The sequence below is a fragment of the Nelumbo lutea genome, chromosome 1 (assembly GCF_056320005.1).
Source record: "Nelumbo lutea isolate HS-2025 chromosome 1, American lotus-T2T, whole genome shotgun sequence".
Taxonomy (NCBI): domain Eukaryota; kingdom Viridiplantae; phylum Streptophyta; class Magnoliopsida; order Proteales; family Nelumbonaceae; genus Nelumbo; species Nelumbo lutea.
In genome coordinates, this window is record NC_142684.1 from 177,482,620 (window position 1) to 177,500,901 (window position 18,282).

The following is an 18,282-nucleotide window of genomic DNA, read 5'->3' on the forward strand; positions in this document are numbered from 1 at the left end:
TAAATGCGCTTGCCCACACAGCCCACCTAGAAGACCTGTGAATTCGAAAACCAACAATCGCTTAAGGTGCTTATATATGGGGGCAGTTGGATTCCTGATCGCTACCCTTCAAATTTGAAATCTCCCCTGAAGATCAAAACAAGTCCCACATTAATTTGATTACCTGCAACAGTGTCAAGGTGTATATCTATAGCCTGCGAGAGTCAAAGGCAGTCAGAGAGTGCTCAATTCAAAGCTCATCCTACCCCTATAAAGAAAAAAAGAAAAGTGAGATTCTTGCGAAAAATCTGTTTCCAATTGTTTTCAGCCATATTGTAGTATGCTGTCATGTTTAACATGATCAGTAAACGGAGGCATACTGACTAGGTCCCAGTGTCCGTAACTGCTTGTTAACAATCAAGACAGATTAAAACTTAGTTGCTCTCCAGGCGGTTCCTCATGAGTTTTTCTCTACCTGAGTGACTGACTATAAGAGAGAGAAACAACCTTGCTCAAAGGATAAAGGTTGAAATCCATCCAACATTCTCTGCAAGCAAGCAAGATGGACACTGCATCTTGATGCTTGTTTAACAAAAGATGGTGCATATTCTCTGCAACAATCACGAAAGAAAAATCAGTAAGAGCTATTACTTATTCCACTTGTAAGTAGCAAAAACAAAATACTGCTTTTTGGGTGAGTGAGAAGTGATTAGCACACACCCCATTTTAGACAAACTTGGCACAACATCCATGGTGAAAATTAGGACGTTGTGAGCTCTCTCTTTAACAAAACTGGGATGCCTCTAAATCACTCCCTTTTTTTTGTACAAGTATTGAATTGTACTGATGGAACAGAAAACTAGAAAGTCAATACAAAAACGTCACAGCAGCTTAGTTCCATGCTGCAAGTCTCAAAAATCAAAATACAAAGATCAAGATCAAGATTATTCTTGATGATTCAAAGTAAATGAGAAAAGAATTTCCTTTTGGTACCTGCCCATTGAAGAGCGATACGTAGGTTCTACCCAGCTCAGAATGGGAAATAGATCTTAGTGTATATATATAAACCTTCTATTTATCATTTTCCTTCCTGCTTCTATTTTGCTTCTTCATGGTTGATTAGCATTTTACCATTTCTAAGCAGAGGATGATCTCATTATTTTAAGCTAATGGGCAGGAATTCTAAGATTTTTCACCATAGTTCTGATGTTTGCAAGGGGTTAACAATAGAAGTACAAAGATTTGTCATCCGGTGAAAAATATCTTAAAAGCAAAAAAGAAGACAAATTTAATACTGGTGTACAGTTGTTCATTGTACAAAGGACCGGTTGATCAATACAATAATACTTTACCTTTTCTCCAAAAAAAAAAAAAAAAAGAAGTCCTAGGTCTTTTGCCAGAAATTATAATCAGATCAATTTTAACAGAGGGCCTAAATATTTTGAAGGTCCAATGCACTGCATCACCTAACAAGACAATGCATTTGCCTAGACTAAATGTGATATACCGATATCTATGTACACCAGGCATAGGTTACCTATATTTATCAATGTTCTTCAATACTAATTATCAGGGGAAAAAATAAAAGGAAAAGAAAGTTGGAAAATATGCAGCAAAAGGATATTTTTATTCAGTATAGGCAAAAGTAAGTGAAATTTCAATTAATAAAAATCAGGTGTAAGAGCCTTTTCGAATGGAGGATGTGATATTTGAGAGCATATTGACATAACTAACTCGTGATATTTGAGAGCATATTGACATATAACTAACTCAGTAGGCACACCATAGATGATAATTCACCAACTTGAAAAAAAAAATCATAAATCAGAACCACATAAAGCTTTACATAATCAATGTCTAAAAGTTTTATTTCCAAATACATAACAATGCAGCCATCCATTTCAAACAACTGCAGCTCATATAAAAATTAAAATATATGTATATATATATATATATATATATATATATATATATATATATATATATATATATATATATATAATATAAAGATAAACAAAAATTGTAAAAAGAAAATGTTTTACCTGTATCAAATGCCCTCAATCTAGTATATCTCATCATCAGGAATATCTGGCGTCAAGAATTTTTTGGGGTCTTTACTTATTTCCTCATAGTTCAGTCTTGATTTAACCTTTTTTGGCACAGGCACAAGTGGTATAATGCTGTCTTTATCAATAACTCCATCTATAATTCCATATTCAACAGCTTCAATTGGAGACATGTAACGATCCCTATCAATATCTTTCTGGACTTGTTCAAGTGTTCGACCAGTGAAGCCAGAAATAATTGTTGTAACATTGTTCTTATTATGCATTATTTCTCGGGCCTGAATTTCCACATCTATTGCTTGCCCACTAGCACCTCCAAGAGGTTGATGAAGCATTATCCGTGTGTTAGGCATCGCAAGACGTTTGCCTTTTGTGCCGCCACCAAGGATAATAGAAGCTGTTGATGCTGCAATACCAAGTGCAACAGTTGAAACATCTGCCCTCACAAGCTGCACCACATCGTAAATAGCCATTGTTGCACTGAACATAGGAAGAAAAGGGAAACATCATAAGAGCAAACTTGGGGGAAAAAGGGGAAATATAACCAGTAAAACAACCAGGAATGCTAAGAAGTCCAAGCTTTTCTCTCAATCAAAGGTGACATCAGTAAAATGAAAGCTAAGAACTGGAAGCCTCAGCACCTAGTAAGCTCCACCAGAGATCATACAGTTGTGTTTTGCAAATCTGACTTTGACCAAATTTTTAATCATGTTCATTTTGCATCAACCTCAAGGAAATACTTGTCCTAAAGAAAGCAGTTTTTCAATGAAGCATGATGTATTCAAGAATCAAGATACCTCAATGAAATGGCAAGTAATGTGAATGTCATAATAGTTTATTGGTATTATACATATCAAAAAATAAATAGTTTATTGGTATACAATTTCTTACCTGCAGTTAATCCTATAGATTACATAGTTAAAAATTATAACCAAGAAATTTCTTTTCTTTTCATTTTCCACCTTTGCGCTTGGAGCAATGATGTAGCTAGTTAGGTATTAACAGAGGCGTGTCAATTGCTGGTTGAAAACTATTCCCAAGGCTTTACCAACATGCAAGATATAACATTTTTAAGCCCTAAAATTTACTCAAGGTGGAGAGATTAATAACTCTGAATTTTATAAAACAATAATAAAATAAATGGTACACCTAAGGAAGATGAGAGGAATGCACCTCAAACCTAACTCTCTAAGTCCCTATACATCCAAAATGTATCCCAACCACCCAGAAACAAAGAAGCTGGGAGAACAGCATGAATTTTACCTAAGCTCCCAAAACACCAAGTAAACATACTAAGAAATCTGCTAGATACAACATTCTTATCCTAAGATGTGGCCACAAAATCCAATATTTCTAAATTCAACTGAAACAATCATCACAGTCTACACAAAGTGACCAAGAATACCCCCAAACATAAAGACCTTCAAATGGTACTAGTTGTATTCACAATCAGATCATAAGAAGATAAGAGTGACTTTGTCGTACAAGGAGTGCAATAGCATGTACTAGAATTTGGCATGATAAAAGCCCAACCAAAACAGAAGATGTCTCTCTGGGCATTGATTGAGAAGAGAGATACATAGCATAACTAGGGTTGATTGTCCTCAAACAAGATAAGCTTTTTATTTTGGTAATCCTCAAACAAGACAAGGTTGGGGTTGTACATTTACTTCCCTGCAAACCCAACAAACCTATGAGGCTAATTGGGTTAGAGCCAGGTTGAACGGTTATCTTTGGTACAAGTCTACTGATGGACATCAATATATAAACAGAGGCTTACATGCTAAAATGGGATGAAGGACCAAAAGAATATCTCTATTTGCTAGATATATATCCTACTCTATTGTGATGAATTTAAACATACCCTCATTTTGCTAGATAATGGATTATACACTACCAACTTTCTAAGAGCAATATGAAACAATGCTGGAGTTGACTATATGGGACCACATTTGGAAATTGCTGAATTGGATGAAGAAGAAGAAGAAATTAGTATATAAAATACAAATTTAGTAAAGAAAAAGAATAAAATGTGTTGATTGGACAACATTTTATGTTCTTTCTTACTTATTGGTTCAGGTTTTGAAGTCTTTGAGGGTTCAATACAGCATTTAGCAATGTTTGTGTTGATTAAACCCTAACAAATAAGAAAATAACAAAAAGAAATTAGTATATAAACATACAAAATGAATAATTTAGTTTAAAAATGTCTATTTTATAATTATAACCTCAAAAAATTAAGAATTTAAAAGTTTTTTATAACACGCTATAGAAAACTGCTTGGCGATTAGGCAAGGTGAGACTCCAAGGGCGCTTTGTCACCTAGGTGTCGCCTTGACAACTATGCTTCCCCCACAAAAACAACAAAATTTAGAAAGAACCCAAAAACAAGATGATGATAACAAAAGATCAGAACAACAAGATGATGGCGATGGTCCCAGCCATCTGGAAAGGGTTGACTGGATACAGTCCTAACCTTTGGCCCTTTTTTTGCAAAAAGTGGCCGTTCTCAGACTCGAACCCATAATCTCACACCTAACAACCCAAGATTTTACCATTACACCAAGTAATGATAGCAAAAGATAACAACAACAATAAATAATAATAATAATAATAATAATAGTAATAATACCTTATATTGATAGACCACCAGCTTGCAAAAGATCATAACTTTGATACTCAAAGACCAAAACACCTGTTTGCCCACACTCCCTTGCATACCCCTGCCTCTTTTTCTGTAGCTCTTAGTCTCTTATCCCATTTAACTTTACCTTCTTGTCTTTGGCAACCCTCTTCTCAATACTACTCCTTACCTCTACAGCTCTACTCTATTCCCTGTTTCCACACTACTGCTTTACCCACTGTAGAGATATTAGGACGAGTGGGCCTTAGTTTCTTTTCTTTATTTATTAGTCTTTGTTTTAGATGTAGTGGGCCTCCTTTTATTGGCCATTAATATCCTTTTTTCTGTGTTTCTTGAGTCAGCCACCATACCAGGGGCACTCATGTAATTCCACTATTATTTTAACCAGTTCTGATAAAATACAGTTGGATGAATAGAGAGAGACGTGAACAGATCTCTTCTTCTTCCCTCTTTCCTCCATTCTCCTCTTCCTTCTGAACTTCTCCATCTTTCTTCCTTCTTTCTCCTTTTTCTTTAATTTAAGTTCAGATTCATTGTTGGTGTGATTCAAAACTCCCATCTATATTCCTTTCCTTTTAATCCAGCACCTTAGCCTGACCCAAAAATTTCTTAGCAGGGGCATCCACACCCATGAAGAGAAGACTACATTTTTACTCAGTGCAATCATTGTCTTGATTGACTCTTCAATTAATGTTCCATCATGCTCAAAAGTCTGTACCACATTCATATTCCTTCAAACTCCCCTCCATCAGATGTATCAGAAGAGACTTAGCTCCTCAATGGATTACTTTGAGAATCTCTCTCTACTGTATCATCAATTCTTCAAATCAAAGAAGATGAAAATGGCACAAATAAATCTGTAGGTTCCATATTGCAAAGCAAGCATGCATAGTTCTCAAGGCAACACCTAGGCAACAAGGCACCCTTGGAGGCTCACCTCACCTAATCACCAAGCAGCTTTGTACATTGGGCTATAAAATACTTTTATATTCTTAACTTTTTGAGATTATAAATTTATAATTATAAAATAGAAATTGTTAAACTAAAATATTCAATTGTGTTTATATATTAATTTCTTTTTATTATTTTCTTATTTGTTAGGTTTAACCAACACAGACATTGCTAAACACTGTATTGAACCCTCAAAGACTTCAAAACCTGAACCAGTAAGTATGGAAGAACTTAAAATTTTGTCTAACCAATAACTTTCTTCTTTTCCTCTAACAAAACTAGGGGTTCAGTCCATATATTTTTTTAGTTTTCTTTTTTTTATTCTTTTTCTTATCATGAAATATGTTGATTTTCTATACTCCAACATGAAGTTTAAACTTTTCTTATGAAAATTATGGATAAACTATTAAAGAAATATGGTTATGGAACCTAGGGAACTACCCTAGGATATATGTTTTCTACTTAAAAAAAATCCATCCCCTAGGCGACTAGGCACCCCCCCCTGTCGTCTCGCCTTGGCGCCTTGAAAACTATGCAGACATGTATGTGATGCCCCAAGTTTTTGACAAAATCTGGCATTAGAAAGTTTGTGCAGGTTGTGGTTGGTGTCAATTTATATGGGTTTTGGTCTTTAACCCTTTGCGTAAGTATGGATTATCAGAGCCCTATTGGCACATAGGAGCATCAATGGTCCAGTGAGGACCATTTAGACTGCCTTTGTCCACTTTAGAAAGAGGATACCAAGTTCAATATGCAGAAAAGCAATAATGATTGGTTTTGTAAGACTTGCATTTTGGCAAGTGACATTAATTCAAGAGATGCAAATTCATGCTATGTTTAAAATGGTGAACATAAGATAACATATTTGAAATAATGTATTTATGACACAAAAAAGTTCTTATGCACTTTATTGAGATGAAATGGAGGATAGATTCACCTCATTTAAGTGTACTAGATCACAACTTAAAGGTGGTGATTGGATCATGAGGTTTTACTTTCTAGGATCACGAGGTTTAAGGGTGCTTGCTTGGAGATGATGGGTGCTAGAAGTTTATTTGATCCAAGTAGTTAACAAACACATAAATATTCATAATTAGTGGAAAATTGTGCTTTCATTCCATTGAGATTCACTTTGATAGATGCTTGTGTTGGAGCAATTCATGATTGTTAGAAGAAATCCAATGAATTCTTGATTCTTTTTCTTGACGTTAGAAGTTTCACACAAGCATGTGGATAAATCTTAGTTTTATATAGTGGGTTCCTCCAGAAATTGGATTACCATATCTCTTGGTATCTCCATTTGACCTTTGAGGAAACATATCAAATGTGAAAAAAAAAAAAAAAAAAAAAAAATCTTTTCACATCATCTTGCAGCAACCGAAAGCACTTATTTACATCTTTATTGACCTCAAATTAAGAAGTGGGGAGATGCAAGATACTAATGTATTCTTGGTTGACAAGCAAGAAGTAAGGCATTATTTTCAGAGGCTCATGTCCAGAGAAAACGACTACCATACGCGCACAACAGCACTGACTAAAATATATAAGTTACCTTTTCACTAAGTAAACCACGTTTACGACATTAAAAACAAACGAAAAGGAACGAAACCAAATTTTCACGGATTAGAAGCGAGATAACAAATTCCCAACCATGTTACACTAAAGTACGAAGATATAAAAAATTGAACCAAACGAAATTGGACAAAATCTAAGGAAAGAATCCATTCATATACGACCAAGAAAACCTAAATTGATACCTCAGAGAGCCACCGGGAGAGTTGATGAAGAGCCGAATATCCTTGGTGGAATCTTGAGCATCCAGCAGCAACAACTGGCTTATAATTGCATCGGCAACGAAGTCATCGATGCTATTGCCCAAGAATACAATCCTCTCCTTCAGCAACAATCCCATCACATCGGACGCCGCACCTCTCAAGGCGGTCTCCTGCGTCTGAGGAGCAACATAAGATGGGTGTAGAGGATAAGATGGTTTAAGATCAAAGCTAAAACCTGATGTATCAACGTTATCTAGGGCCTTGGGGCGGAATTCCTGAGAACTAGTCACAGAAGAGGAAGAGGAAATGCGGACTTGGATTTCTTGAGGAGGGGATTTGCATCGAGAGGTGCGAAGCTTAAGGGATGTACTAGAGGTGTGAGGTAAGAGGAAAGAGGGAGGTTTAACGAGTGTAGACATGGAGAGGGAATTCATGACCAACTGCCTGCAACAGAGAGAGAGAAGAGGGCCGAGGAGTTAACTATTTTCTCCAAGAAGAAGAAAAAGAAGATTGAGGATATGATGCCTATGTGCAAAATTACAACGATACCCATGCAGAGTGTAAAACAGTAAAAGCACTGACATTGCGGAAGTGAGGGTGAGCATTCGGTTTAACCCTAATATGGAAAACCGAACCAAAATAACTAAACCAAGAAAAACCGAATCGCTGAATTTCATTATAATATATTATGTATTATATTATTTTATTGTTTAATCTACCCATAAATTTTAGTACAGGAAAGTAACATTTGGACCGTGGGGGAAATGGTTCAAAATTTAAGGGGGTGGTGAATCATACGTGGAATTGATGAGGGTAATTTAGTCCTAGTGGCATCACGTCGCGTGGTACTTCTGAACCGTTACATAATACCTTCGTGCCACATGTTCAGTGTTGTGTCTTTATCAAATCAGTCAAAACCATCTTGGATTCATCTCGGATGCACCTTGGATCCAACACGGATGCATTTCGCACGCTTTGAGAGAGTGAGCGCACCTCGGCCTAGCCTTATGCGATGTATGCACCTCAGCAAAGTAGATCAGAGACCTCAATAGGAGCATACCGGAGACCTCGGCAAGAGAGCCAATCTCTTGCGGAGCACTCATCGACCTGCCCAAGGTCTGGTGTGGCAGCCTACGTGATGTGGCAATCAACTTCCGCTATGTGTGATTTATCGTCTTTAATTCCTCCGAGATCATGTTGCTTAATCGATAGAACTGACCTCTGTGTTGCCTGTTTCGAAGATAATTGGATAAGCCTTATCACTATCCGTTAAAACCACCTCCGAGTGTGACGGGCCGATAAGCCATGTTCCCCCATAGATCATGAACATGCTACACAAGACCCATGCCTATATAAAGGCACATCCTTCAACCATAGAAGATACGTGCGATTGTGCAATGAAATTTCTCTTGCATTCTAATTCCCTTGCTTTCTCTATTCTCATTGCTTACTTAAGCATTGGAGTGCCCACCCCAAGTATTCTAATTGTTCTCTTGCAACTCAACCAACCAACCTCACCAACCCGACATCCGAGTTGTCCTTCATAGGAAGCTACCAAATCACACACCATCGGAGTTGTTGGTAAATATTATTATATATGTAAAAATTTGGTTTTTTATTAATTAAATATAATTACGAAAACATAAACCAAACTGAGATAGATAAAAACCAACTGCATCAGAGTTTTTAAAAAATCAAAATAATTGAACAAAAAATGAAACCAAATTTTTTTTTCTTGATTTTTTGATTGAAGCAAGTAATACTCCCACAAAATGCTACGGACCCTGTTCCAACATGTCATTATAGTTGGGAACATCTCCCTTGTCATTTTAGGGAGACATGTTCCCAATGTACAATTGTTGACACACTGTGTTGGTAGTTGATCCAAACTCCTTAAAAGCATCAAGGAGCACAGGGCTTGGCCCAGATGGGCAGTTGATCTCATTGTTGTCAATTTGATTGGATTTGATCCGGTCAATATAGACTCGAACTCTAACCTCGATGAATAAATGTCTTACACTGGTTCCAAAAAAAACCCTATGCTAATCCCTAACGAGTCTTTAATTGGGATTATTGTCTATCCTTGGAAAAAAAAAGACTTGTAAATCTATTTATTTATTAATTGTCATAATACAATAATATTGAAAATATAGCATAAAATAGGTATTTTCTATGGGAAGAATGTTGAAAGGGAAAGAGATCAAAAGGAGACGAGATCTGCCAAGGAGATGGAAGTTATGGGAAATTCCAAACCGTGAATCAAAGTTCACATGGACTAATAAAAGAAAAGGAGAAGCCCCATATCAAAGCAAAATTTGATATGGGTCTCTACAATTCTAAATGGAGAGACCTTTTTCCTGAAGCAAAAACTCACTATATCCTCTCATGGTTCTTACCATTTTCCCTATGTCTCAGTAGTGATCCAATAAACATAAAATTTAGGAAATCTATTTTGAAGAAATGCAGATGACACATGATAATTGTGAAGAGGTTATAAGATCAAGTTGGAATAACTCACATGCAAATCTATCTGTGGCTAAAAAGTGTAAATCATTGGGTAAGGACTTGAGAAAATAGAATTATCTCAAGATCAAATTGATAGTGTGATGCTGGAAGATCAAATTGATAGTGTGATGCTGGAATTATCTATTGAAAAAACAAAGGCTGGCTAGAAACACAATGCAGGGAAGGTAGAAAACCTTGTGAGGAATCTAGACTTGTGCTAAAAAGGGAAAAAATATGTTTGGCTCAGAAATCTAGGGTCAATTGGAAGATTCATGGTGATAAAAACACAAGGTTTTTTATAAGGTTACAATGAGAATAAGAGCCAATAATAGAATCCTTAAAATTAAAGATGAAAATGAAGAGTGGTTTGAAGATCAAGGTCAAGTGGAAAGAATTCTAGGAAATCATTTAAGCAACTTGTTCTATTCTGCTAACCCTTTAGACATTGAGAGGGCTCTTTCGGGGATCCAAGAATTGGTTACACCCGAAGATAACAATGATATGAAAAAAGAGGTCATAGAAGATGAGATTAAAAATGTTCTGTTCCATATGGCCACAAGAAGAGCCCCAGGTCCAGATGGCTTCCCAAACCTCTTTTTTTTTTTCAAAGATTATGGGAATTAGTGAAAAGTGACGTAATCAAGAAAATCAATGACTTCTTTAAAGAGGGTATTCTCCATTTAGATCTTAACTCAACCTTCATTGCCCTAACCCCAAAAGTCAAGAATCCATTATCGATTTTCCATTTTAGATATGAATAAAGCCTATGACAACAAAACTTGATATGAACAAAGCCTATGACAGAGTTGAGTGATTTTTTCTAAATAATGTTATGGAGAATATGAGCTTTGGGTCAAAGTGGAGGGGTTGGATTATGAAATGCATAACTTCATTATTTTACCAATTGTTGATTAATGGGAAGCCTACAAAAAGGATTAAGCCTAGTAGAGGGATAAGACAAGGGGTCCTCTCTCTCCTTATCTCTTTCTCATTTGCTCAGAATATCCATCCATGACGCTAAATGGGTGAGTAGAAGGGAAAAAGATCGGTGGAGTTAAAATTTGTAGACAATCCCCAATTATATCCCACTTATTCTTTGCATATGATAGTTGCACATTCATAAAAGCCAACATATTCTTTGCATATGATAGTTGCATATTCATAAAAGCCAACCTAAATGAAGGTAATGCTTTATGGAAGCCCTGACCCTATATGAAAGAGTCTCAGGACAACAAGCCAATTACTCAAAGTCAAAGGTCCTTTTCAGTTCAAACCTTCCTAAGAAAAATAAAAGAAAAAGAAAAAGAACGCTTTGTTTAAAAAAAAAAGTAAAAAAGTCCCTCCATTTATTTGGGCTCTTACCTGAATATAGGGAGGAAGAAATGTCTGCTCTTTGACTACTTTACAGAGAGAGTGGAAAACAAAACCAATGGTTGGAAGGGTGCTTATCTCTCCTAAGTTGGGAAGGAGGTCTTGCTAAAATCTGTTATCACTGCCATACCTACCTATTGCATTTCTTGCTTCATGATTCCAAAGCAAGTTTGTAAAGACATAAAAAAAAAAAACCCAAAAGAAATTTTGGTGGAGAGACAATGAAAGAAATAAAAATGCTAGATGGATCTAAAAAAAAAAAAAACAATGGGGGCTTAGGCTTTAGAGATCCACACTCTTTTAACCTTGCTATTCTAGCCAAGCTAATTTGGAGACTCTAAATTATGAAGAAAGCTTATAGGCCAAAACTATGAAAGCAAAGTATTTCCCTCAATGCCCCTTCCTACATGCATCTATGAGAAGTAACCCATCTTGGGGTTGGAGAAGCATAATGGAGGGCAGGAAAGTCTTTGAATAAGGCTTGCTATGAAAAGTAAACAAAGGGGATTTGATTGATCCTTAGGAGGACCCTTGGGTTCTAGGCATGAAAGATTTCATACCCTATATATGGACCTAGACCTAATCCCTCCACAATTGGAGTAATGGCTGATTTAATCAAAATAAGAGGAAAGATGTTGGGACACATAGAAAACAAACAATTAGTTCCTTAAGTGTGAATCACAAAAAGATTATCTCAATCATAGGAAATAATACTTGTGATGAAAAAATCACGTGGTCCCTCAATGAGAATGGTCAACTTTTAGTCAAATTAGCTTATTTCTTAAGTATTTCAAATGGTCTCATGAATGAAGAAGATCAACCAAGAGCTGGTTTAGGTAAGGAAGACTATAAGGTGATTTGGAAATTACCTTTAGAGCAAAAAATCAAGTACTTCATTTGGAGATGTTGCCTTAATGGCTTTGCAATGAAGTAGGACCTCTTTAGAAGATAAATAATCTCCCCCTCCTCTAATTATGACAGATGCAAGACTCAAGAGGAATCTGTCATCCATGCACTTATGCTCTATGAGAAAGCCAAATGTATCTGACTGGGATCAGGATTGGGCATTAAATCGGTGGCAGATAAGGACATTTGGGTTTAATAGTTGGTTTCGCAATATTTCTATCTATCTATGGAATAATTGGAAAGATAGAAAACATCCTTTGTTTGAAAATGAGGATACTATAATTGGGAAAATGTTTGTAGACTCCAACTTTGTCTAACAAGAAGGTTGAATGGGATCCACCAGATGCTAGTTAATATAGATAGCAGTTTTTTGAATAGCTTTAGAGGTTCATTCGGCATGCTGATTATAGACAATTTTGGTTTTATGTTGGGGTATAAAAGGTGGAAGCATTATTGTTAACTCACCATTAGAAGTTGAAACAAAGGCCTTCTATGGAGCCGTTTCTTTTGTTTCTAATTTAGGTCTAGAGAAGGTGCTTTATGAATATGGTTGTCAAAACCTTATAAACTGTTTGCTTGAAAAGGAGTCTTGTTTCACCGATGTATTGTTCATATGTAATGATATACACTTCCAGATGGTTTTCTCATACATCAAATTTTGCAACTCATGCGCTCGCCAAGAAAGGTCTCTATTTGGATTTCCTTTTCGTGCATGCCTTGAAGCTGTGGAGCTCTAACCTCATTTAATGTGATTAGTTGTATGAGTAGATATTCTTAGTTTGTTGTTGTTATGTTTTTCCTTCTACTGTTTTGTGTTTGTGTTGTTTTTGGTGTTTCTTCCTTGTAGTTTTTTTTTTTAATGAAATATCTTCTTACCAAAGAAAAAAAAAGAAGTGGATATTTGCTTGGGTTCTTTTCATGCCATAAAAATTTAAATCGAAATACAATACACTATATATGATGAACTCAATTGATGTTGAAGGCAAATAGCACTAGTAAGTGCGCACATGCATTTGCACGTGAGAGGATGTCATGATAATGATTAAAGTATGAAAATTTAAAAAGAGGTTCTAATGGAGGTTCAACTCTTCAAGTAAGAAAAATCTTGAATAATGCCTTGTGTCGAATAATGACAAATTTTTAAATTAATGAATTCATTGTGTTCACCTCCCACCCTAGGGGAATTTCAGGATACACAATACCCAAAATTCCATATTGCACGATTCAGGGGGTGATACTCTTTAATTATTTATTTATTTTTTTGAGTTTCAAGAATTGAGTCAAGGCATCTCTAAGAAGGGTATTAACATTAAAGAGTGGTTTAGATCTTAACTGGTGGTATTAGAATTGATATATATATATATATATTGTAATCTTATGGATACTTTGAAACCTACACAAAAAAAAGCATATGTTGATAGAGGTAAAGCTATGGTTCTGGTTTGTGAGAAAAAAAAAATAATGATTAGAATGAAAAATCGATTTTTGATGGTTGAGACCTTTAAGGATGCACTAACCAGGTTGTTTGGAAGGTACTAAAAGAGTTTATAATGAACGTACATTTTAGTTCGATAGTCATATTTTCTTTTGATTCCAAGTACATAGAGCTAGAATATATGGTTTGAATGTCATTCTCATTCCTTCACTCCGCTAGATCATGGATACTCCCTTTCTTAATTTTTTGTTAGGTACATCTTAATATCCTTCCACTACTACTGACCAAAAACATGTAGTCAGGCAGGAAGGCACCTTTCTAGGCCTTGCAGCATGAACTTCTTTGTAGAAGTAGAGGCTTTAAATGTAGACACATGACCTCTTTTAATAAATGGGGCTGAACCTTCAGTTTATCACCACAATTAGTAAGCCCTTCTTTGTTACAATTAATAAGCTAAATAAGTATAATACTTGCCCCAAGTGGGCTTGAAGCTTATTGATCCAATTGGGTAAATCAATGTGTACTTGTTTAGCTTAGATCATGCAACTTGTTTCAACAAAATTGCTTTAAGCATTGAAGGGTTCTTGCTACGTGAACACTTTTGCTCGTCATCTAAATTCAACATCAACAACCTGAGTTGTCAACAGGGTTTTTTCCATCATCACATTGACACATTAGTTCACTTAGCCAAGGATTAAAGTATCGGTATCAAGTATCGTATTAAACAATTTGGATACATATACAGATATAAATATGCTTGGGAAACATATGGATACACACGAAAAATAAGGAAACACCTGGATATGATAGGGAAATGTATACAAATTCTATAAATATATTATCAACAATAAGTTTAATGTTAAAATAACTATAAATAATGTAAAATACATATAAATTATATATTTTAATGGTATATATGAAGAAAATATTACAATTAATATAGCAAGATGCATAGATATTTTGCAATTTTATTACTAATGCATCAACCAGGAGTCCAAGACACATATTATATAGATTTTTACAAATTCATACATGTACAAAGCCATTATTATTTTATTTTCAATTAAAGTCCAAGGCACAAAACATATGCAACTATTGTATTTGAATTATTATATCATTTTTTTCTACTTTTCTATGTTTTTTATGTTTAATTTATAACATTAACAAAAAATCAACTACAAAATTAATTCTCAAATGTTTGGTAAACAAAATTTTCATTTTTGTAAACAATAAATACGTTATTATAAAATGTAAATTAAAATATCAATTAGTAATTGATAAAAATAAATAATCTTAACTTAATATATATCAAACCTATTAAAAATTTGAAGATACATATCATATGAAAATTCATAAATTTTAACTACTAAAATAATTATTCTATTATTAGTATTTTTATTTTACTATAAAATTTCTAAAATAAAAAAAATTACATAAATATAGGTTAGTGGTTTTGATAGATTCAATTTATATTATATTCTCAAACATTTTGTAAACAATATTTTTATTTTTATAAATTATAAATACAATGTTATTTAATGCAACTTAAAATATTAATTAATAATTTATAAAAAATGTAAGATACATAGCATGTACAAATTTATAAATTTTAAGTATTAAAATAATTAGTTTAGTATTAATATTTTTATTTGTATACTTTTTTTAAATTAAAAATCATAATATATGTATGTATTTATGTAATTGATAAATTATTCATTCCATCAATTTATAAAATACTAATCTTAGAATTTATTTTATTATTTTTATTTGAAGTTGTTGAATATAAGTGTAAGTTGTTTAGATTGCATGTTGTCATTAATGTTAATAAAAGTTAATTTATTTCATTTGTTATCATGAAGTAAAAGTTTTTTTTTTTTGGTACTTAATACAACACACACTAACTTTTCAATGGTGGTATCCACGTCTCTGCTAGGACTACCAACTGAGCCACCACTCGGTTGGTTTAGTAGTTAAAGATGTATGCACTCCTATGTGTTGCGTTGGACGACCTGGGTTCAAATCTTGTTTCAACTATCAAGATCATTAGCGATGGGTTTTGCTTCAAGATGCTTTGTAAATTTCTCAAGAATGTCAGTCATAACTTCCCCAAACTCATTTCTCCCAAATTCAATGCTACCTCTCTCCCATTATCTACATCGGAAAATACTTGATCATAAAGAAGAACCACTGCTTCATTGGTCTTTGATGGTGGCAGGCCCAAATCCGGCCCATTTTTCTGAAGAAAAGCCCAATTTTTTTTCAGGCTAAGCATACCATTTCTTATATTGTGGTGATTTCTGACTAAGCATACCATTAGTTATATTATGGACAATATTGGGGGGGGGGGGGGGGTGCCCATATGTTTGAAAACAAGACATTCTCTGAAGAATTAATTGTGAAAGAGGTAGTGGGTACTCTTTGTTCTTGACTGTAAGTTCACAAATATTTCAGAAGATGCAATTGTGTTTTTGATAACTTGTTTATAAATTGATTCCTAATGGAACTTACGTGTTTTGTGTCACTAGTGTAAGGTGCCTTGGTGCACAGAGGCTTTAACTTTGTATCTTTTTTGTCACTATTAATGAAATACATTCTCAATGAGGGAAATACAAGAATTGGTAAGGGGACTTTATTGCAATCATCAAATGGGTAAACACTAAACAGGTCAACCAATGTTTTGGCTGATAAATTGTCTAAGGAGTCAATTGGTTAGAACCATTTTGGGGACATTGTGTAATACAACATAACATGGGGACACGTGGCACCTTTGGCCCCCTAGTATGTGATGAGGGCAGATTTGGCCCCCTAGTGAAATTGTGGCACGTGGCACCTCGTGACAATTAGGCAATACCTAGGCAACAACTTACCAAGTTGGTGTCCCACCCGAGCACCGGCCTAGCCGGCCTGTGCGCGGCCTACACGCGGCCTGCACGCAGCCTGCACGCTGCCTAGCGCGCGGCTTGCACGACCTGGCCGACCTGGATCAGCCTAGCACATGATCCGACATGGATCAGCCCGGCACATGATCCGACATGGCCGACTTAATCGACCTGGATCAGCCTAGCACATGACCCGACCTGGCCGACTTAGCAACCCATAAGACGTGCCCATCAATAAACTCAGCATGCATACCCCACGATCCATGGAGGCCGGCCCACGTTCTGGAAGTTGGTCAACGTGCATGGCGATTACCTCCAAGGAGCTCGGCAGCTCGCCAAGGAGCTCGTCACCAAGTAGCCACCAGGGAGCTTGTCGCCATAGGCAGCTCGCCACTTGCAGGGTAGCTCGGTACAAAAGAGCAGTTCGGCGTATCGCAGGAAGATTTCCTGCTTGACAACCGTACCTGACAGTCTGGTGGCAGCGCCCACATCTCTTGCCAGGCGGCATCATACTTGCCGTCTCTGAAAAGCATGGCACGCCTGACGAGTCCGTACCCTGCAGCAGCAGCTTGCACCTGTCACCTCAGTCCTGGCAGTAATGGATTGGGCAGTGGCGGTTACGCCTGATGTGACTGGGCACCACTATATAAGGACTCCGACCCCCAAAGCCAAGGGGGAGAGAATGAAAAAATGGAGGTAATCCCTGCTCTCTAGCTCTCTCATTCCTCTAATATCATCTTTAAGCTCTCGACAATCAGAGTGCTAACTTAGGCATCGGAGAGTCCCCGTCGGGTAAATACCCTCGGGCCCCCTGATTCAGTTATCGCAGGTTCCTCAGCTCTCGCCGCCTACAAAGATGAGAAAAATATGGAATTCTCGCAGGTCCCTCAGCTCCCGCAGCTTACGAAGGAGAGGAGATCACCTCATGTAGAGGGCAGTTGAGTTGCGCTACACTAGGGAGCTCCACCATCCTTTGAGTTACAGGCCGCCTAGGAGCAAGTCAAATGATGAATCCACCAAGGTAGTTCACCACCAGGGAGTTCGTCACCAGGTAGCTCTCCACCAGGGAGCTCGTCACCAGGTAGCTCACCATCAGGGAGCTCGTCACTAGGTAACTCACCACCAAGGAGCTCGTCACCAGGTAGTGGTGAGTTCGTCACCAGGTAGCTCTCCACCAGGGAGCTCGTCACCAAGTAACTCATCAGCAGGCAGTTCGCCACTAGGGAGCTCCACCATCCTTTGAGTCACAGGCCACCTGTGAACAGGTCAAATGATGAGGTACTTAGCCAAAAAATTAATAGATCACAAAAAATTGGTACGTGATAAAAAACGGTTACATCAATATGTTTAAAATTTTTATGTACAATTATTTAATTCTTTTAGTAAAATCAGAAGTTAATTATTAAAAAAATAAAGATACTTCTTTCCTTACAATTATTTAATTCTTTTATGGTAATATACATATATTACTATAGTCATCCACCGATATAGTAGATTCTTCAAGTATTATCTATCCATTCATGACCATAAAATATGAGACACCATACATATCTTTCCTTCATATGACTTGTTTAAGGGAACCATTTACCATATACTTTGTATTTGTTGCTAAATTTGTCATCTCTGCATTTGTAACTACACCATAAAATGCTAGAACATTCGGATGGTGAAGCTGACTTAGTATGTGAGCTTCCTTCCAAAAGTTTGCAATCTGAAAGGAATAGAGAATCAGGACAATAAATTATTCAATCGTGACAGAAGATCTAGTCTC

The 18,282-nt window shown here is 36.1% G+C and overlaps 1 protein-coding gene and 1 non-coding gene across 2 annotated transcripts; one reads left to right on the top strand and one right to left on the bottom strand.

The window, feature by feature from the left end:
- Window positions 1-250: 250 nt before the first annotated feature.
- On the bottom strand, window positions 251-8,027 carry LOC148879442 (ATP-dependent Clp protease proteolytic subunit 4, chloroplastic-like). The gene is made up of 3 exons (XM_088960977.1): window positions 7,398-8,027; window positions 2,022-2,525; window positions 251-590 (listed from the first exon to the last, which is right to left on the bottom strand). Exons 1-2 carry the CDS (start codon window positions 7,847-7,849, stop codon window positions 2,042-2,044), a joined length of 936 nt encoding a protein of 311 aa, XP_088817103.1. The 5' UTR covers window positions 7,850-8,027; the 3' UTR covers window positions 251-590; window positions 2,022-2,041.
- Window positions 3,006-3,139, top strand: LOC148879443 (U4 spliceosomal RNA). The gene has a single exon (XR_016106030.1). It is a non-coding gene; the product is annotated as a U4 spliceosomal RNA (small nuclear RNA).
- Window positions 8,028-18,282: the final 10,255 nt, after the last annotated feature.